This window comes from Asterias amurensis, chromosome 22, assembly GCF_032118995.1.
Source record: "Asterias amurensis chromosome 22, ASM3211899v1".
NCBI lineage: Eukaryota > Metazoa > Echinodermata > Asteroidea > Forcipulatida > Asteriidae > Asterias > Asterias amurensis.
The window spans coordinates 4,042,029-4,064,586 of NC_092669.1; the positions used below are offsets into that span (position 1 = coordinate 4,042,029).

General features: G+C 39.4%; 1 protein-coding gene across 1 annotated transcript; it reads left to right on the plus strand.

Annotated features, from left to right (window-relative positions):
* The first annotated feature begins 53 nt into the window (after window positions 1–53).
* Window positions 54–21,566, plus strand: LOC139953874 (condensin-2 complex subunit H2-like). The gene is made up of 17 exons (XM_071953464.1): window positions 54–156; window positions 1,799–1,945; window positions 2,650–2,807; window positions 3,332–3,413; window positions 4,692–4,766; window positions 5,031–5,104; window positions 6,398–6,555; window positions 6,923–7,024; window positions 7,650–7,720; window positions 8,789–8,915; window positions 9,460–9,588; window positions 10,926–11,053; window positions 12,118–12,304; window positions 14,156–14,220; window positions 15,412–15,513; window positions 16,809–16,979; window positions 18,108–21,566. The coding sequence occupies exons 2-17, from the start codon at window positions 1,829–1,831 to the stop codon at window positions 18,240–18,242; spliced, it is 1,881 nt and encodes a 626-aa protein (XP_071809565.1). The 5' UTR covers window positions 54–156; window positions 1,799–1,828; the 3' UTR covers window positions 18,243–21,566.
* Window positions 21,567–22,558: the final 992 nt, after the last annotated feature.

Consider the following 22,558-nt stretch of genomic DNA (forward strand, 5'->3'; position numbering starts at 1 on the left):
TTTGGGAATTCGTCACTGTCATTCGAGTAGCGCGGGATAATCCAAAACCAAAATGGAGGTCTAACCTAAGGAAGAGTTTTTAAAAACCCGTTGATATTTTGGATTTTTCCATTGATCCTGAGGTGTTATTTCATTATGATCTAAGGAATCGTTTTTGTGAGTATCTAATTGTTGAGGTGTATTATTCTAGTGCTTCTTAAAGTTAGGAATCAAGAATTAAAAGGCAATTTTGTAAGGATAAACTTGTTGTTTACGTTGTTTCGTGTGACTGCTGATGTGATGGTAACTCATCATGGTGGGGGCGCTATTCATTTAGTTTGTGTGGAATGGGTGGAACTTCTTTTCTGGAAGGCTTTATTTTTTCTGTGTAGAAATCTCGAATCACTGTAGGAATGTAGAATACACTACGTGACTGTTATTTTCATGGTTAACAGTAACACTCTAGACAATTACAGTAAATTTTTATTATTTATTGATTGTTATTAATTATTATTAATCATCATGTTAAAGCCATTGGACCCTTTCGGTACAGAAAAAAAAAAAGTTCACAGATTTACAAATAATTTACAGGGTTTACAGAAGGTAATGGTGAAAGACTTCTCTTGAAATATTAATTAGTCCATGAAATGCTTTACTTTTTGAGAAAACGGTAAAACAATATAAATTCTCGTTAACGAGAATTACGGATTTGTTATAAACACATGTCATGACACGGCGAAACGCGCGAAAACAGGAGTGGGTTTTCCCATTATTTTCTCCCGACTCCGATGTCCGATTGAACCTAAATTTCCATAGGATTGTTTTTTTATATATTATAAGTTTTGATACACGAAGTGTGGGACTTGGACAATACTGTTTACCGAAAGTGTATAATGGCTTTAATAATAATAATATAATATTTAATTAATCATGCAATAAAAATGTAAGCATTCAATTTTTCAACTTGTCACTGTCTCACCTAGTCAGTCATGTCAGTAATCTTGCTGGCCAGTTTTGTTTTTCTTGCACCATGTATAATATTAATATTGTGCACCTGATTGGCTTACGGTCTCATGGTTTCACGCGCGTGCGCCCAGCCGCAATGCGATAATCTCAATTTTTGAAGCAGCACTTGACATGCTTTATTATAAAGTTTATAGGAAGAAGAAAAACTTAAGAAGAAGTGACTATTAGTTAGGTATTGTTAACACGGTTAATTATTTATCAGTTTATTTTATCATCATATTTTTAGTGTTCAAATTATTGAATCTATTTATTATCTAAATCTAAACTAATTCTAATTCTAATCTAACAGTAACACAACAGTAACATTTTAAATTGAAACATTCACTGACACTGCCAATACTGCACAGCTGCACTGGTCCTAACATGGAGCAATAAACTTTGCTCCATCCATGATCATGATCCTACTTGACACCTTTTACTTTGATTTGAATTTGTTGTTTGCTTGGTCATGTTGGTAAATACGATACTTTCCGGGATGATAGGTGGCAGCAGACTTACACTTACTTACAGCACCGGGTAAAGCCATTGTTCTCAGAATTATGAGCATGTTCTGAACTACATTAACAATAGAAATTTACCTGGTAAATCTGCTGCCACCTGACCTAGCGTTGGAAAGTCTCCCATTGTCAAAGACCAGTCTTAATCACAAACAGTGAACAACATGTGTGTTGTACAGGTTTAGTGTAAATCTGTGGATCACGTGTTGTGCTGTACACAACGTACCCAAACCCTTTTTATATGAAGGGTAAAAAACAAATTTTTTAATGTTTCGTGTTTTATTTTATTTTTACAGAGAGAATTTATAGAAGAGATAAAAATCAAGATGTCGCAAGGAGATACTACAGAGGCTCGGTTCCTTCACCTCTTGCAGCCAATCAGGGACCTGACAAAGAACTGGGAGGTTGATATTGCGTCCCAGTTAGAGGACTATCTCACTGAGGTAAGGGAAGGTCACAAAAGTTATAATAGTATTACACATATTGACTGGCAACGAGGTAACTAGTGTACGTCTATTCCCTCGAGGGACTTTGAGTGACCAGAAGAGCGACCTATTTCCCGAGGCCTTGTAAGCATCGAATGCCTTCAGTAGTAAAGTGGAATACGCACGCGCAGGAGCCAAAATTCGCCGCTAACCCATGTAATATGCTTGCCGTAAGCACATAATTCCCTGCTTCCATGAGCGACGATTCTATGCTTACGGTAAGCAGAGCCAGGAAATCAGGCCCAGGTGTTCCTGCAAACCAAATATATTAAAATAATAATAATAATAGTCAATTAGTCAATATTTATATAGCGCTTTATACACCGGAAGGGCGTCTCAAAGCACTGAAACATACAGTATTTTCTGCTAGGTATGTGGGACTAGGTTTTATGAGATCTACTCCTTTGACAAAACACCATGTACAAGTAATGGTTTACTATAGGTGCTGTGGCGCAATATGCCGCCAATCCAGCCAGGAACACCAGGGCAAACCCCTTCTCTTTTCGATAAGGGCACTGGGTTCTTTTACGTGTGTAGACAACACACAGGACCAACTTCGTAACGTCCCATCTGAAAATGGTTAAGTGTCTTGCTTAAGGATAAAGTGTGATTTGATTCAAGTGTGATTCGATTAATTTGTGTTTCTTGATTTCTGATCTCAGATCGAGGAGATTCGAATCACATTTGATGGAGGGTCCACGTCGATGAACTTTGCCGAGGCCGCGCTTCTCATTCAGGGATCAGCTTGTATCTACAGCAAGAAGGTTGAGTATCTCTATGCGCTGGTTTATCAGACCCTGGACCTGCTCTCTAGCAAAAAGTAAGTCCTTCATTATAAAAATCGGATACCGAATTTGAGTGGAAAATCCACAAGTCCGCAGGACTTTTTAGCTCAGAATCTTTAGTGGATCATGATTTTATTTACATAGATTCAAAATTAGAACAAATTGGAAACAAAATGAGAACACAATTTCATCATCTAAACGGTTTTATTGGAACAAAACACACAAAAAGATTTTTCTCTACTGTTTTTCAACATTTGAACATCTGGAGACACAAGACCACCAGACTTGGTCCAGACTTGAGTTTCCACGTCCGAACACTTTAAAGCACTTGCCTCAAGCCGGTAATCCAGTGTGAAATTCGAGCATACAACATGTCATACTAATTAATAACCTTTTGTCTTTGCCTTCATCTTTTTCCAAAGATTTCCTTCACTTAAAGACACGCTCGTCATTTTGGTTATGACCCTAAACAAAAATTGGGAAAGCTTATTTGTTATAAAGAACCTTTCAACCATCAATTCCAAAATCTCATCAGCCAATGATTTTGATATATTTTCAGGAAGTTGCAGCAGCAGTCGTCACTTGATGATGAGGGGAAGGACAAAGATGCCTCATTTGCATATCAAAAGAATGCTGAAGAAGTAAGAACAATACATATTCATAAAGTTTGGAACAATAACCTTTGGGCTGCAGCTGATCAATTGTTTTTCATTTTGACCCATACAAATAACAATTTGTACTTATTTCGGCTTTTCAAGTCGGGTAGGTGACTCAATTTGCCTTGCACATTATTCCTGTACTCCTTGCTCTTAATCTTAAGGCCAAGTCAAACAGGCCCCGATACAGAGAAAGAAAACAATAACGATACAAATGCACGCCCTCGATTGGTTGAATGAGCATGGGCGCATTTTGCGTGGAGCATTTCAACCAATCGAGGGCGTGCATTTTTAGTGTTATCGTTTTCCTTCTTGTTATCGGGGCCTGTGTGATTTGGCCTTTAGCTCTGTAGCTAGGCAGGCCTGTATGCTTCATTTTGTAAAGGGCAAGGGCAAGGGCACAGAGGCTTTTGATTTTTGGTAAAGGGCACCCTATAAGGAAACTGTAAACTACTACTGGAGCATTTGATGGGCACCAAGGCAAGGACCAGGGGGGCCTGGAGGCAATCGCCTTTGTTGCCTACGTGAAGTATCAGGCCTGCTAGGCCTAGAATTACATGAAGGTCGCGGAGGCCGTGGCCTCCGTTGCCCCTGGTCCTGGCCTTGGTGCCCCTTCAAAAGCTTCCCACAGACTTTAAGATTTTCCAATGGAAGCACCCTTTGCGAAAATGAAAATGTCCTTGCACTTTCAATGATGAAATTCCAGGCTGCTTTCATCTCAACTCCTTAGGATTATGCAGCACCGGTAGCCAAAATGGGCACACACAGATTGCTACTTGTGATCAAATCCATAAACAGTCTCTGCCCGTCCTGCACCCATTTACATGTAGATTTACTCGTGGGCGAAGAGAAGCAATTATGGCAACGTATCTCAGGCCTTGAATTTCATCCAGCCATTTTTTATTTTGGAAAGGGGCACTTCCATTGGGAAAATCTTGAAGTCAATGGGAACTTTACATTTGAAGGGGAACCCAGGCCAAGACCGTTGCCTGCGTGTAATTCCACACCTTTTAAAGTTTCATGATCAGGATTAAAACCCTTACTCCAGTAACTTAGCCTCCATAACTTGAGTTCATCACACTCGACTCTCAGCCATGACATACCACAGAAAGCTGTACAAGAATGTTAGCGCTTAGTCGTTTCTTTTTGTCGCGTTTCAGTGATCTATAGTTTTATTGAAATCACTAGGGCATTTAAACAAGTTTTGTTAGTTTATTTTTTACAAATAATAATTTTGGTCTTCTCTCTTTTTTGCCCTGCCAGTTTTTATCCCTTGATGATATCCAGATAGCTAAGAACATAGATCTACATGTGAAGGAGTCGGATATTAACGAGAACGTGAGTAGTTGTTGTGCTCCACACCAACATTGCGCAATTCTTGCATATAGTGAAATTCTTAAATAGTCTAGATGGGAGAAAGCTCTGCCTCATATCAATTTGATGTGATATCTGTAAAGGCAGGTCTTAGAGGTGGAAGGTGAGGAAAGATACCACTACACCAACCTGTATCGCCTGACTGCTTGATCCTTATTATGTCACTCACTTTCTTGTCCACGGTAAAGGACATTTAAAAGACTGAAGAAATGTTGATTCTTTTCACAGCTGGTAAGGATTGTTCCACGGACTCCGCTGTCGTTATTGAAAATGGATGGACCTGATGACATTCCACTCAAAGAGTAAGAAACGGTTCCTTGTTAATCTCAGAAGAGAACTCCGCCTGTTTACTATAGTTTATTCTTATTTATTTATAATAATATCAACCAGTTTTGATTTAGTGCTTGTCACACCCGAACACATCCAACATTATTACTGGTCAGTGGGCCTTAACTCATTCCTTAAACCATCTCAGCTCCCTGGGTAGTATACAGCCTTGTGCAACAAATGCACTACTTGGCTAAATCAATCACAACCACCATCTCTGCCCTCACAGGTACCCATTTACCCCTGGGTAGAGAGAAGCAATTATAGTTAAGTGTCTTGCTCAGGGACACAAGTGTCACGACCGGGATTCCAACCCACACTCTGCTGAACAGAAGCATCAGAGCTTGAGTTTGGTGCTCTTATCCGCTCGGCCACGACACCACCCTCCGTGAAGTATCAGGCCTGCCCCCCCCCCCCCCAAAAAAAAATGCAGTGATACAAGTCTCCAGCAATGAGCTATATATATTGACTAGAGCGCTAACACCCCGTTATACACGCACTAAAGTTTTGAAGCCGTGTGGGCGCATCCATGTTTATATACAAACCAATACAAAAGCTTCAAATTTCGTACGGCAATCGTACGGCTATTTGCATGATATTGCGTTTGTTCTTTTCTATGTGTCATCGATCAAAACAAATGCAGCAAATGCGAATGCACTAGTCTGCTGATGCGCGTACAAATGTGAATGCACTAGTCTGCTGATGCGCGTACAAATGTGAATGCACTAGTCTGCTGATGTGCGTACAAACTGCGAGCATCATGAGGTACGTTTTTTAGTACGCTATTCAGCGCAAACAATAATTAGGCAGCGTGGGGACGTACAAGAAAAAGCAGTCGCGTATGTCAAGCGCACACGCCGGCAATGTGTGTTCTCTTAAAATTTAAATTGTTCCATAGTCACGCACCACATCAAACATGTCCGGCCCAGGGTGGCTTCAAAACGCAGAGCATGTTATATAGCGCTCTGTCAGTGCAAAATTCTTGTACCTTTTCAAAAAGCACTTACCCTACTTGAGTTTGAAATTGTGAAAAATGGTTTCGTTTGGCTACATTTTACAGAGTTTCTTACTTAATTACGCCTTTTATTTAAAAAGGCATTAATGAACGGGAATAAAAGAGTAGTGACTCGTTCTTAAACTGCCATTTAGAACCTTGCGGGGTCAGGGCTGTGCGATAAAGGCCCTCACAAGGCCTAGTCAACATATATAGCTCTATGGTCTCCACCCATTAATATTTATTTGTTCTTTATTAATATTGTATCTATCAGTGCCAAGGGGGAGGTTTTAGGCAAGATGGCTGATTTCCGGTTGCTGACGTCCGTTATACATGGATCGGGAGCTCTATTGTTAGATATGTCTCATATGTCGTTACTAGAGGCATCAATGAGAAGGTTGCCGATGTCAACCCCTCTGCCACATCTTCAAGGTATGTTAGTTTTGGTTTTATCCTTCAAATCCAGGGTTTTTTTTTTTTAATTTTATTACAAATATTTTATGACTGAGATCAAAGAAAATGAAAAGATAAATCCTTTTGGTTCTTTGTGAAATGGCTGAATAAATAGTAATAAATAGTAATAATGATAGTATGGAACAATAAGATTGCTGAGTAGGGCCTTCAAAAACCGAAGATAAGTGTATGTAAGCAGGCTTAGCACTCAGAAGCTTTTGCGCTCCCACGTTTTTACGCATCTGGCTTGTAAGCTTTCACACATTGTACTTCTTAGTTCAGGTTTTTTCCAACAGCTATCACAACTCTGCACAATAGACACATTTATTTGGTTTTCTTTTCACAGGGGCAGGTAACGACAACGATTTCAATGAATGGCCTGTCAATCAGCAGCAACCGGAAGCTGAAGGACCTGAGCCACCCATTAACCACGATGCTAGCATGAGTCGTAAGTTGACCCTTCAACTCTCTCCTTTCATCATTTTGGCGTGTCGTGGCTTAAGAGTACCGGATTCAAGCTCTGGTGTTTGATCAGCAGAGTGTGGGTTCAAATCCTGGTCGTGACCCTTGCTACGTAAAATTGGGGAGGTAGTGCTTTCTGCTCTACCGGCTAGGCTTCGGACTGATGATACCCAAGCCTACATCCGTATGGACTGTAAAAGGGGGTAACCCTGTTTCAGCCCTAGGAGTAGGTGGCATCGGCCTCTGAGATGCTTCAGTTTTTGAGAAATGAGTAAGACAATCTCATGAAAATACGTTTTTTACATGCTAATAAAATAATTTTTGTCTCATGACCACTGAGATGAACATTTTTGTCATGACATTGTTTTACTAATTTCTCAAAAACTACAGCACCTCAGCAAGTAATATTTTCTACTATCATTATCTTCAAACTGTGTAAGTTTAATGTAAACCTGTGGAAATTGTGTTTTTTGTCATACAAAAAATACATACATGTAGACCCTTTAAAACCAGAATTGATAAATGAATCTCAATTAAATACCACAAGTAATTTTTGTTTTGAAGCAGTTTGTAAAAGATTCTTTTTTTCTTTTTCTCTTCTTTTGGATCAGTTGATGACGTCGATATGGCCGATTTACCAGAGACGTCATTTACGGACGAGCCCCAACCTGAAGCAAATAGGGTGAGTTAATATGCAATATTTTGTCAACATTTTCGTGAAGAGCCACATTATGTCGAAAATGCAAAATTGAGATTTTACACTGTGCTTAGCTTAAAATCAGCAAAACTCAAGCCTCAGTTTGCAGAAACACCAGAGCTTGAGTCAAAGCCTAGCACCGAACTCAAGTTTCTTCTGGTCAGCAGAGTGTGGCTTCGAGTTTGAGACCCGATCAAGACACCTGCGTCCTTAAGCAAGACAGTTGAACATTATTGCTTCCTCCTTTTGGAGGGACAAAAGCCAAATGAGTTTTTAACACATTAAACAGTGCAAAGAAGTAGCCTGGCAAATACGCACAGAAACACCATTCTAAAGCAATGGAGCAGCATAAGAGAATAATCTTTGACCATAAAAAGTGGAAGAAGCTCTTGTAGTTGCATTGAGCAAAGACTGTTGCGATGATCGTAATGTCCAATTAGAGGAATAATGGTAAACAAGTTTAGAAAAATAAGCAGGAGATGGACGTGCTTGAGCTTTGAAAATAAAGGGACACGTTGCCTTGGATAGGACGGGTTGGTCTTTGAAAAGCGTTTGAACTCGTTTGTTCTGAAATGCAAATGGTTAAAAAGATATTTTAAAAGTAGAATATAATGATCAACACAAGTATCACTTTTACATTGCGAACTAAAACATCACAAAATTCCCGACCGTTTTTGTTCTCAACGTAATAGGAAAACTGTGCAATTTCGAGGCATGTTTGTGTGAATCATTATATTCTACTTTTAAATTATCTATCTAACCATTTGCATTTCATAACAAATGGTTTCAAACGCTTTTCAACGACCAACTCGACCGATCCAAGGCAATGTGTTCCATTGTCAAAATAGTTGTATAAACTGTGCTAAACTTAAGTTGGAGCCCATGCAATGTTCTGAGTACAGGAGTTATATGGTGAGAACGAGGCAAACAAGAAACGAGGCAAGCAGCAGTGTTTTGTACACTTCAAATTTAAGCGAGATCTTATTGTTAATTCTTTTGACCGTTGCCTTGACTTAAGTAGCCTAGAACGTTTTCATATTTCTCTATTCATAGATGGAAACGCGACGTGAGCTCAGACCAAAGCCACTCAGGTTACGGCCGCCGGTTCAAACAGTTGACCCCTGGATCACCCTGGACCCTCATGAGGCTAAATCCCTTCCAGAAAAACCCTTCAAGAAAGGTCTGTATTTCTCATTTATAACTATTAATGGGCATTAACATATTGGATTTAAAGCTTTGTATTCGCTAAGAGGGTTCTGATACTTTATGTAGATAAAGTTTTTGGCTATGAAAAAATCCCTGCTTACTGTGAATGGAGATGTTTGAAGAATATGATAGTAGAATACTTCCCTTAAAATATTACTTGCTGAAGAGCTGTAGTTTTTGAGAAATGAGTAAAAAGCTTTTTTGACCCACCGTGTGACAAAGCAGAAAAATGAAATGGTCCAAAATGTTCGATCAGCTTTTCCAGTTGCGAGAAACCAGAAAAGCAGATGTCCACTTTTCGACCTCCATAATGTAGGCCTATAACAAATTTACGCGACTCCTAATATTTTTCTCAAGAACATGACAACTAATGAAGCTGAAACTTCTACAGTTGAATTATAGTACTTTCTTGAGTTCTGTGAAATAATCACAGTTGTTTTACTCGGGTAGGATTTGACCCATGGCCTTTGCAAGTGTCTTACCAACTAGTTAAATTATGTTGTGTTCTTTTCTTTCAGGCAAACCATTTAAGATACCAGCCTCAATACTGGGTACAAGCAGTAAGAAAAGAAAACGGAAGACAACATCACCAGAGAAACCCCCGTCACAATCCCTGACTCCCATCAGTCAGTTCATCTCCAAAGCCTGTGAGTAAAACTTATTCTCATCTTGAAAACTTCTTCAGTTAAAGGCAGTGGACACTATTGGTAATTACTCAAATTAATTATTATCATAAAACCTTACTTGGTAACGAGTAATGGGGAGCTGTTGTAAAACATTGTGAGAAACAGCTCCATCTGAAGTGACGTAGATTTCAAATTTGATTTCGAGCACTCAACTTCGTGTGACCATGGTGCGACAAGGGTGTTTTTTTTTTCTTTCATTAATATCTCGCAACTTCGACAACCGATTGAGCTCAAATTTTCACAGGTGTGTTATTTTAACCAACACATTATAGTGGGGTTTTTTTGGCCCGACACAAAAGTAATGTACCATGCATTATAAAAATGTGTGTGTCAAGTTGTTTACCCTTTTTATAAAACTTCACAGACATGATATTCTTCTACTTAAAAGATGATTGGTACTTTTTGTTTGATTTACATTAAGCTTACACGGTTTGAAGATATGATAGTAGAAATCTTGCTTTAAAATAATACGAGCTGAGGTGCTGTAATTTTTTTGAGAAATGAGTAAAAACAATTTCACATTAAAAAACAAAATTGTCTAATTTTAGCACGAATAGTGTTTGAGCATGTACAATGGATTTAAGCGACTCTCCGCAAAACATTGCTCTGTGATTTTCACATTTTTTTCAAAAAAACTTGAAGACTAATGAAGTTGAAACTTCTACAGGTAAATTATATTATTACAGCTTCAATCACAGTGAGTAGGGATTCATAACATGGCAAAAAACTTGATCTAAAAAAGGTAAACAAAACCCGTAAAGGCAGTGGACACTATTGGTAATTACTCAAATTAATTATCAGCATAAAACGTCACTTGGTAACGAGCAATGGGGAGAAGTTGATAGTAAAACGTTGTGAGAAACGGCTTCCTCTGAAGTGACGTAGTTTTCGAGAAAGAAGCCTTTTTTTGGCACGAATTTGATTTCGAGACCTCAAGTTTAGAATTTGAGGTCCCGAAATCAAGCATCTGAAAGCACACAACTTCGTGTGACAAGGTTATTTTTTAGTTCATTCATATCTCGCAACTTCGACGACCAATTGAGCTCATTTTTCACAGGTTTGTTATTTTATGCAGATGTTTAGATACACCAAGTGACAAGATTGGTCTTTGACAATTACCAATAGTGTCCACTGTCTTTAAAAGCCTGAACCACGTACGTCAGCCCTACCTTTTTTCGAATAAAGGTGAAATATGCCTGTATTTGATTTAGTTTTTCTTGATTTACTAAATTTTAAAAATCATATCACAATAACCTTTACATTTTCCTGCTTTGCATTTGTTTTTGTATATTTTACAGATTATTCCCACGCATCCAAGTTTCCAAACAGCGCCCTCAAGAGGCCACTATTTCCCGAGTTTGATAACTTATACTACGTCGAGTTTAAAAGACAGCAGACGGCCCGCAGGAAAGAAAAAGAGCTCCTGGTAATTAATGTTATTTAAACCCAGCCTCGCTATGACAGACAGCGCATTGAATACCTCTCGTCAGTAACCCCTGGTAGGGATGTACTGAAAGACAATGCTGATTGCCTCCCATAACGTGGCTACTTTGCGTGCATGCTTGTTGAAAACTTTCGAGCACTTGCATGGCACTTGTAGTTCGCTTTTATAGTAAACTTACTGTGACAATGCAAGTGTGCTGCGATTTTACTTCAAATGCATGCAGTTAGACATCTCACAAGATTAATAATAATAATAATAATAATTGTGTTTATAACCTGCCTTTTGCCAAAGGATCAGGATTCAAAGCGCCAAAAATTTTTACTGCAAGGTGAGTGGGACGAAGATTTGCAGTATATGCAGACAATCAAAATATAGGAACACCGGGCAAACCCCTTGTCTTTTCGATAAGTGCACTGGGTTCTGTTACACGCGTTTACACAATACATGGGACCAACCTCTTTACGTCCCATTCAAAGGACGAAGCAAAAGTTAAATGTCTTGCTTAAGGACACAAGAGTCACAACTGGGGATTCGAACCCACACTCTACTGATCAGAAACACCAGAGTTTGAATTTGGTGCTCTTAACCGCTCGGCCACAACACTTCCTTGATTAAAGAAGATCAAAGAATAATGAGAGTGGACCAGTTGCTCTGTAACTTGATGCTTCTTGTGCAGGTTATCTTGAGTAGGCTCGTAGAATATGTCGGCCACAGGTCCAATTAAAATGTGCCAGATTATGATTCCTGTGAAATAAAAGTCTCTGATTGCAAGATGTAAATGTTGGCAGCTCTGGGATCCATTAAGCTTCGCCCAATTGCGTATTGACCAATCACAACCATTGAGCAGCCAAAAGTCCGACAAAATAAGGTCCGACATGCGTGCGCGTATGCTTGGTTGTGCACGACAGAGTTGTGCAGAATGGCATTGGAAAGGCTCACGTGTTCTTGCTCACACACGCGCCGTTGGTGGAGCCTAATGGGTCGTCTATTATAAAAAAAATCCTAGATTCAAATGTATTGTTGTTTTATCTTTCTGACCAATCAAGGCCCGGGAAGGTAAATTAGAAGAGCTGGCAGAACGAGAGGCGGAAGATGAGAATGATTTCAATCCGATCCCAGACCCTTTGGCCATGGAAGGAGGAATAGAAGATTTTGGCGGAGCTGAAGATGATGACGTCGACAATGAGGGCGGTGTTGGGTTCGATTGTGCGTATGGTGTAGAAGACAGACCTGGTAAGTTGGAGTCCATGTTTAAAAGGTTCTGGTACCTTTTTTATGACACAAAACACAATGTCCACAGATTTAAATTAAACTTATGCGATTAAAATGATGTTAGAAAGCTTCCTTAAAATTTCCTGAGGTGCTGTAGTTTTTTGAGAAATGAGTAAAAAAAAAAATTCACAAAAAAAAAGTTTTGTCCCGGGAGACAAAAATTAATTTTGCATGTGACGCAACTCTCCTGGACCTGGAAACACTGCTCTGTGATTTTCACTCTTTTTTTTCTCTCAAAAACTTTTTTCTCTCTGAAACTTATACAGGTAAATTTTATAACATGCATCTTCATTCACAGTGACTAGGAATTCATGTCATGGCAAATAAAATGGATCTACAAAAACCCTTTATCCCTGTCCGCCCCAATTATGTTAACAACCGCTAGAGCCCACATTCTTTGACTCTTCAAGCCTGAAGCACAAACTCTCAAACAACAGGAGGCTTTGTGTTCAAAGTTCAAATTTTACAAACTCTGTTATCACCTTGAAGATCTCATATTTGGAACATAATAAGTGATTACTTTTGCCTCACAGTCTGCAGAGTTCCCTTAACAGGAAGGGGTCATTCCGTGTCAAATCACCCAATGGGTTAAACCCTACCCTCTTCAAATTTGCTCAAATTTTTTTTATGGGGTAATAATGGCTCAACAAGCTCAAATTTCAAATTTCAGCTCCATCCAATAAACGGTTTTCGCGCTACGGCATGCTCTTTCTTGTTGATTTCAGTCAAAATGCGCCTGACCTCTGACATTCAAATGACCATAAATCGGTAAACTTTGGGTCAAATTGGTTGAAATTGGTGTCTTTGGAAAGGAAATTGTGTAAGCTTTCCAAATCTGCCATTACTTTTTTTGTAGGAAAATGTTTAGGTTTGATAACCTTTTGACCTCTACTTTGACCTTGGACTTGACCTTGTGGATCACGTGATCTGGAGATGAACTTACGTGAAAATTTACCCCCATATGTTTTCGCCACAATATAAAAAAATTAGAGCTATAATATCTTTGGCTTGCCTTCAAGCTCCAATCAAAGTGGCCCTAGTGGCCTATTCCTACGCAAAGTACATGTACATAACATACATGTCCATACGTATGTATATCAAGTGAGGCTAGTGGACCTCTAGCAACATCATGATATACATATGTATGGACATGTATGTAATGTACATGTACTTTGAATAGGAATAGGCAAGTAGGGCAACTTTGAGCGGAGCCTGGAAGCAAGCCAAAATTATTATATCTCTAATTTTTTTATATTGTGGAGAAAACATATGGGAGTAAATTTTCACCGGAGTTCATCTCCAGATCACGTGATCCACAAGGTCAAATCCAAGGTCAAAGTAAAGGTCAAAAGGTTACTAAACCTAAACATGCTCCTACAAAGAAAGGAATGGCAGATTTGGAAAGCTTATGCAATTTCCTTTCCAAAGACACCAATTTTCACAAATGTGACCCAATGGGTACCGATTTATGGTTGTTTGAATGTCAGAGGTCAGCCGCATTTTGACCGAAATCAACGAAATTGACTGAAATTTGAGCTTGTTGAGCCATTATTACCCCATAAAAAAAATTTGAGCAAATTTGAAGAGGGTAGGGTTTAAAATTGTCTTTTTTTTGGGTGATTTGACACGGAATGACCCGAAGATCATCTAAGCAAACAAACAAAACCTGTTGTATGAGACGCTCGACTCTTTACATCTGTGAGATCGTCCTCCAGTTAGGAAGCAATTTTGGGGGATTGGAATGAATTTGCTTCGAACCAGTATTCTAGATTTCTCCCTTCTCATGTTTTCCTTTAATTTGTTTTGTGATAGCTGAAGAATTCCCAAGCACACAGGAGATTGTAACAAGTTATGAAGAACTGGTGCGAAAACATGTGGTGCGTATTCAACCAATCATTCACAAGAAACTGTTCATTAATTCTGTTCGGATACACTCTGATTTTTTTTTTTGATTTTTTATATTACTTTAAATCGATCTAGTCTTTTTTATTTAGCCTGAGTACCATTCCCGGTTCATGTCGTGAGACCTCATGCTTAGTGTCCCAACCAAAGGAAAAATCATTTATGGTAACAAATCTTCCAGAAGTGCCACGACCGGGACTCCAACCCACACTCTGCTGATCAGAAACACCAGAGTTTGATTCCGGTGCTCTAAACCGCTTGACCACAACACATTTTATTCTATTGTTGTACTCCTATAGACGATGTGACCTCTGACGTCATTCGAAAACCATAACATGGTTCGCGCGCATACCGCCGGGCAAAACCTTTGTGTTTGGCAGCCAGGTAGAAAATGTATGTGTTTTTACCGGCGAAACATGGGCTGTTCTGTCCTTCAAAAAGGGTCTCAAGACTCACCTGGGGCGGATTGCACCAAGCGGTCTTACACCGATCTATGCGCTATAGCCGGCTAACTTGAAACGCGCTTAGACAGTCTTTAATTATAGACCGATTGCAATAGCACGGTCTTTAATTATAGCCAGTCTTAAATCTTAAGCCTGCTCTGAGCTGGCAATAATCGGTCTTTGTTTTGGTTTTTTAAGATGGCGCTGCATTTGTTAGTTGTAGATGATTTGATGCAAAGAGCTCTACGACGAGATTGTATTTTAGAAATAGATTACACCCTTGAGGGGGATTATGATGATGATACAGTGTATCGTAAATATAAAACTGATACAACTCACAGATTTGAGATCCAATGATTTAACCAAAGCAATAAGAACAATGCCATACCGCCAGTGCCTGCAGAAGTGCTAAGTATAATGGGACACTTGATCGTATTGCATTACTTTTCGCCGACTTGTTGCACCGGCTTATTGCAACAGGCTTAATGACTGACTAAGCTAAGACCGTCTTAGGCAGATAGCCGGCTTTAACTGACTGGTCTAAGACCGCTGACTAAGACTGTTTTATTGCAATCCGCCCCTGTTCTCCAATCTGTAGCTGGTTGTCACCGTCACTTCGGTCTTTCTTTTTCTCCTCATGAGCCTCTTGCATTTAGTAAGCGCCTTGCATCCTTTGGTACTTTGGCGCTTTATAAATCCAGTACTAATGGGTTTTTTTTACAGGAAGCATACATGACCAGTGCTCAGCAATTCACCCAAGTGACCGAGTTGGCTCAGCGTGTCGGACGGTGGGAGGATAGAATCACCCCTATACTTAACCGAGAGGTAAGGAAAGATTTATCCATCACAACCCCTTACCCCTTTTTGGATTTGGCGCTTCAAACATTATTACCCTGATCACTGGGCCATTTCATTCCTTAAACCATCTCAGCTCCCTGGGGAGTAAACAGCCTGTGCTGCCAAATATGTAGCGCACTGTAGCTAAACCAACCACAAGAACCATCTGTGCCCTCAAAGGTACCTTTTTACCCCTTGGTGGAGAGAAGCAATTATAGTAAAGTTGCTTGCTCAGGGACACAAATGTCACGACCGGGATTCGAACCCACACTCTGCTGAACAGAGTGTCATGGCTGAGTGGTTAAGAGCATCAAATTCAAGTTCTGGTGCTAAGTCACCAGAGTGTGGGTTCGAATCCCGGTCGTGACACTTGTGTCCTTGAGCAAGACACTTTACTATAATTGCTTCTCTTCACCCAGGGGTATAAATAGGTACCTGACAGGGTAGAGGTTGATATTGTGAATGAAAAAGCCTTTGGAGCGATATAAATTGTTGCCCAGGTTGTATACTCCCAAGGGAGCTGACAAACAAAAGGGATGTTTATTGGCCCTATGACCAGGGCACTAATGTAAAGCGCATTGATACGGTTATTGTGAAATGTGCTATATAAGAATTGTTATTATTATGATTATTCTCAAAATGCTTGTTACTATCAAAAGCTGCTGCATTTCTAACCAATGGGAGACTTTTTGAGTACTCTGCCACTAGAGGGCAGCAGACCTACCAGGTAAGGGTGCACAACTCCTATAGCAAACAATGGTAAATGCTAACAATTCAGAAATACTCAAAAAATATTTAGAAGTCTCTCAGCCTCTTGAAAATTAAATCAGATACATTGTCATACAACTAAACTTCAGATTTCTTCTCAATTTTTGGTAGGTCAGCATTTTGGAATTTTTGCTAATTATCCTAGAAGAAACACTCCCAAAAACTCATGCACACCGCTTGTTATCCTTGGGGAACTCGTGTCCAGTACGTCCTGTTCCAGAACAGTTTGGTTTATGCTGGCAATGTGTTATGAAAAACAAAATACAGTTTGGCTAAATCTAAAATACAAAATCAAAAACACGCAAAACACAAGGTATTTCTATTTGCTGTCAGTGACCGTCCCTCATGCTTCTCCTATTCCTAAGTTGTTGACATTACCTGGTGAAGAGCGCCCTCTCTTGGTGATTGGCAGATAGTCTAAAGTTTCCCATTAAATTTTTATTGTCATTATTTTTAAGAGTAAGTACCAAACGCATACCTTCCCTTAAAGTATTACGTCTCTGATTTCACAACAGGAAAAGTTTGGTTTCTTTGACATCCACGACTACGGGACGATCGTGATCAACCGCCTCGAGGAAGTTCAGCAGAAAGAGAAGACGTCCAATCAATCCGTCCCGTTCAGTAAGCTCGTTGAAGAACACCGGGCCCATGATATTAGCCGACTGTTCCTGGCAACGCTACAACTGGTAAACGTTTCGGTTTTCCTCAAAGTTAATAATGGCGAATGTTTATGAAGCGCTGTTATCATTACTATTCCTGTGTTCTTGTTATAAAAAGAGGACTCTTAGAAAAGTTAATTTAATCAGCAGCAGCCGATTTCACGAGTTAGGACGAGTACCTCGTCCTAACTTAGGATGGGTTCAATGCTTCCTACGTCTTTGGATATGAAACTTTACTCGTCCTAAGTCCTAAGATTAATCAGCAGCAGCCGATTTCACGAGTTACATGTAGGAGGAGTAACCCGTCCTAACTTAGGATGGGTTCAATGCTTCCTACGTCTTTGGATACAAAACTTTACTCGTCCTAAGTCCTAAGATTAATCCCAAGTTGGGAAGAGTTCGGTGAAATTGACGGCTGGCCTGATACTTCATAAAGGCAATAAAGGCGACTGCCTCCATGAACCCTGGTCATTGCCTTGGTGCCCTTGAAATGCCCCAGTAGAAATTTACAAGTTCCTCATAAAGGGTGCCCTTTATCAAGAAGAAAATGCCTTTGTGCCCTTTAAAGGCAGTGGACACTATAGGTAATTACTCAAAATAATTATTAGCATTAAACCTCACTTGGCAAAGAGTAATTGGGAGAGGTTGGCAGTATAAAACATTGTGAGAAACGGCTAGTTTTCGAGATAGAAGTAATTTTCCACGAATTTGATTTCGAGACCTCAAGTTTAGAACTTGAGGTCTCGAAATCAACCATCTAAACGCACACAACTTCGTGTGACTAGGGTGTTTTCTTCTTTCGTTATTATCTCGCAACTTTTATGACCGATTGAGCTCAAATTTTCACAGGTTTATTGTTTTATGTATATGTTGAGATACACCAACTGTGAAGGCTAGTCTTTGACAAGTACCAATAGTGTCCACTGTCTTTAATGGATCGGTCTATTGTTTGACCACTCAAGTGTGAAGCACACATTATTGCATAACAGAAATACTTTGAGCAAAATACCGAGTATACAGTGCTTTAAAATACACATTGGTTTCAGGGTAATTCCAGTTTTTATCTCCTTTGCAAGACTAACATCAATAAAAAGGGTAAATATTAGATATTTCCTAACAAGAATTGTAATAATATTGAATTTTGTTCATTTTCAGGCCAATGCATACAACGTTGAAATCAGCACTGAAGGCGAGGACAACTCCATGGATACGCTAGCACTGAAGCTACTCAACAAGAAACGACATAACGAGGAGCTTCAGGAGTATAGAGCGCCCTCTGTTGACAAGTAGTTGTCATTCATCAACGGAAACCAATGTGCCATTCCAATCCGGGCCTGTATGCTTCGTTTTTGAAAGGGCAAAGGCATCAGGGACTTTTCTTCTTGGTAAAGGGCATTCTATCCTATGAGGATATGGTAAATTTCTGCTGGAGCATTTGAAGGGCACCAAGGCAATGACCAGGGGACATGGAGGCAATCGCCTTCGTTGTCTCCTTATCATGCCTGCCAATCTTTTTTTGAAGAGAGAACCGATTTCAGAGGAATCCTTGAATCAACAAGTCTAAACTCAGCTCCGGCATTTTGAGACGGTTTGCTTTTCCAACAAGACCAGGGCCCAATTTCATGGCTCTGCTTACCGCCGAATTCTGCGCTTACGATCGCGATTCCCCGCTTGACATGCTAGTGCCGAATTTCTGTGCCAGCCTTGTAAGCATAGAATGCCTAGTAATTTGGAGTACGCACGCGCAGAAGCAAAAATTTGCCGCTAACCCATGAAATACGCTTGTCGTAAGCACAGAATTCCCTGCTACCGTAAGCGCCGGTTCTGTGCTTACGGTAAGCAGAGCCATGAAATTGGGCCCAGCAGCCGATCTCACGAAAAACTGCTAGGATTATTCTTAGCTCAAATTTTCCACCATGAACAATATTTATACCATTTGTAAATTATTTTGTAAATAGAAACTCACAAACCCAGTCAGATATCTTTTAAAAATAATTGAAAAGTCACATTCGTTTATAAGGTGATCCCTCTGCTGCCGATGCCCAGGTTGTATCGCAAACCTGGGTTTGATCCCTAGCTACACGGCAGTTAAAGGGAAGGTACACGTTTGGTAATTACTCAAAACAAATATTAACTTAAAAACTGACTTGGTAATAAGCATTGGAGAGCTGTTGATAATCTAAAACATTGTGGGAAACGACTCCCTCTGAAGTAACATAGTTTTTGAGAAAGAGGTAATAATAAAAGACTTCTAGCTAGAACCTGTTATTCTTATCTGAAAGCACACAAATTCGTCCAACAAGGGTGTTTTTACGTGCATCATTTTCTCGCAACTTCGATGACCAATTGAGCCCAAATTTTCACAGGCTTGTTATTTTATGGTTATGATGAGATACACTATCAAGTGAAAAGACTGGTCTTTGACAATTACCAAATGTGTACCTTCCCTTTAATGGTTATGCGGCTTCTGACTGGCACCCCCGAACAAAGGTATTGACAAAATATGGAGCCTGTTAACATAGGGGTAGATAGCTCAGTTGGTAGAGTGCCCCATTTTTGAGTCCGGAGGTTGCATGTTCAAACTCTAATCTGGTCCAATCTGGTAAACGCAAATGAAGTTTGTTCAACTGTCAATATTTATATTTGCTTTCATACCAATTATCTGCACAAGCTTTTAAATACAAACAAGTCCCAACACCTAGTTCTATTAAAGGCAATGGACACTATTGGTAATTACTCAAAATAATTATCAGCACAAAACCTCACTTGGTGACGAGTAATGGGGAGAGGTTGATGGTGTAAAACATTGTGAGAAACGGCACCCTCTGAAGTGCCATAGTTTTTGAGAAAGAAGTAATTTTCCATGAATTCGATTTTGAGACCTCAGGTTTAGAACTTGAGGTCTCGAAATCAACCATCTAAACGCACACAACGTGTGACAAGGGTGTTTTTTCTTTCATTATTATCTCGCAAGTTCGATGACCGATTGAGCTTAAATTTTCACAGGTTTGTTATTTTATGCATATGTTGAGATACACCAACTGTGAAGGCTAGTCCTTGACAATTACCAATAGTGTCCACTGCCTTCAACTTTACCTTTTAGTTGTAATGTAGTAGACCAACTTGTGTATATTATTACAAGTTTTGGCGTCACAGCCCTGTGTTTGCTGCGAATGCTATGCATGAGTTGGACGTCGTCATTTCAACTGTTCAAATCACATTCGCAGGAAGTATGAACGAGGCTTTTACTAAAGGCAGTTCGAATCCTTGAAAGAATTTATAAACAAGTGTAACATTGTTAATACCTAACCCCAGCAAAGAAGACATTGCTGTGACCAACATGTAACATATAAACATTATTTTTAAATGACATTTGTAATATTTATTACAAATGTAGGTTGTTATATAAGATTTCAGATGTAAATATGAAATGGTTGATGATTTTAATTTGATTTTCATTAAAGGGTTTTGACCTCCATTGGAATAAGGGAAGAGGTGGTGAAGAGGTTTTCAATTAGTGGTTTAATCCCAACGAGGCCTGGTTCTTGATAATTTTACCGAGACGAAGTCGAGGTAAATTATCAAGAACCAGGCCTCGGCGGGTTTAAACCACTAGTTGAAAACTGATTCAACACACTTTGATTCCCATTTATTAATACCTTTTCGGTCAAAAACATCAACACTTTTTTGGGCAAAAAGTAAAATAAATGCACAAATTAAAATTGTTCAATGATTTCTTTCAACACAACACCCCTCCAGCTATGAAATGGTAAAGCCGTCCGCCGCCCTCGTGTTAACAGCTCCTTATAAGGGAATGCTGTGCGCGTCGCGCGTATCGTGTGATGTGGCACAACTGTTTAGCCGTTGGTCTCGACCAATAGGAATGAACAGGTGCATGGTTGCGTGTCACGCCCATGTTTCAGCACTTTTTACTGGTCATAAACAAAGGTTTATACACACCCACGTGACGCGCTCTCCACCAATAGGAACAGTGAAACTATGAGGTATTTATGAATAGGGTTTTATATTTCCATAGTTTCATAGGTACAATGTTTATGATGGAGGTCTTGTAGCTTGCGTGAAGCATTGAAATAAAATGATAGAAAATCAATCAAATACCGAAATTTATAGTTTTTACGTTTTGTTTAAATTGAGTGAATATGACTTTAAATTAAGTTATAAGGCATGTTTTCTCAATAAGGGAGTTGTGTTCTTTTATATATAAAAAAAAATTAGAAATGCAAGTTGGAAAAAAATGCTAACCCTTGTGCCGTTTTGTCGATTTTGTTATTTTTTTTTAATTTTTGACCGAATTCCGGTAATAATCCTTGCGATTTTTGTAAATTTTCGGTCGAAATCCGATAAAAATGCTGGACATACCCCTTGTGATTTTTTGATTTAGTTTTTAGCAACAAATCAGATAAAACTGATGTACTATGCTCTTGTGATTTTCAAAAATTTAGGCCCACAATTTATAAAACTGCTGGACTTTTACCTTGTGATTGATTTGTTAAGTTTGGGCAAAAATCTGATGAAACTTGCTGGACTTTCCCCCATTTGATTTTTGTTAAGTGTTCGGCCCAAATCTGATAATACTGCTAGGCTTACCCTTGTGATTTCTGTTTAGTTTGGGACCTAAATTTCATCAGTAAAGTTTTCTTAAATAAATATATAATTTCCTCAAAAGTAATAAACCTCCGAGTTAAAATAATAATGACACAGTCATTTTAAAAATACGTCATGAACGGAGTGTTTTTAATACTGAGGTTGTTTAAATTGTGTTTTACTAACTATAAGTCTAGTGCATTTACTTGAAGAAGCAGATGGGTCGTTGCTAAACGAAACATGCTTTCGAGTGGCAGCCACGTGATCCGGGTTCAATTCCCGCGGGTGTCGTTTTTTTTTCGTATTTTGGTTGGACGCAGTGAATTATATAAGTAGGGTCTAAAACCTCCTTCAAGCACCAACGGGCACTGTGGCGACACGGTGCACTGGATAGTTCAATTGCGTGCTATCCAGAGCTGGTACACCCGGTTCGAATCCTACCCGTACCAAGAGGGACATGACTTTTACTGCTGGCACCAGTAATGGATTGGGGTCCGTCATGTCTATCCCCAAAATAGGTAAGGATGAAGATAGTCCGGGTGGGAGAGTAAAGGAGGGACCGGGATGTCCAATCCCTTAAGGGTTCTAATGGGTGATCACCACGCTGGTTTCGATCAGACTTTGAGTCCCCTGAATGCCTGGTCGTCACTCTGACTAACTCTTTGCACAAATTTTCTTTAACATTATTTAAGTTTAACACCTAATAATACCAACAATTATTTATAACCAATTTGAGCCACAAATTGAAGACTAAATTTGACAAGTAGGCCTGCACATAGGCCTTGTAGATTTGTTCAAGCAAAATTTGACAGGTTCCAAGGCCTTGTAGATTTTTTCAAGCAAACTTTGACAATCGAAAGCCTTGTAGACTTTTTTAAGCAAACATTTCCAAGGCTACAGCCTTGTAGACCTTTTCAAGAAAATTCACAAGGCTTTAGCGTTGTAGATTTTTTAGAGCAAACTTTGTCAAGTTCACAAGGCTATATATTTGACTTTTTCAA

Excerpts from the sequence above, each read along its gene's own strand:
- LOC139953874 (XM_071953464.1), top strand. The coding sequence starts at position 1,829 with ATGTCGCAAGGAGATACTACAGAGGCTCGGTTCCTTCACCTCTTGCAG. Across the intron at positions 9,589-10,925 it reads TCAGTTCATCTCCAAAGCCT|ATTATTCCCACGCATCCAAG; the intron begins GTGAGTAAAACT and ends TATATTTTACAG. Across the intron at positions 14,221-15,411 it reads AACTGGTGCGAAAACATGTG|GAAGCATACATGACCAGTGC; the intron begins GTGCGTATTCAA and ends TTTTTTTTACAG.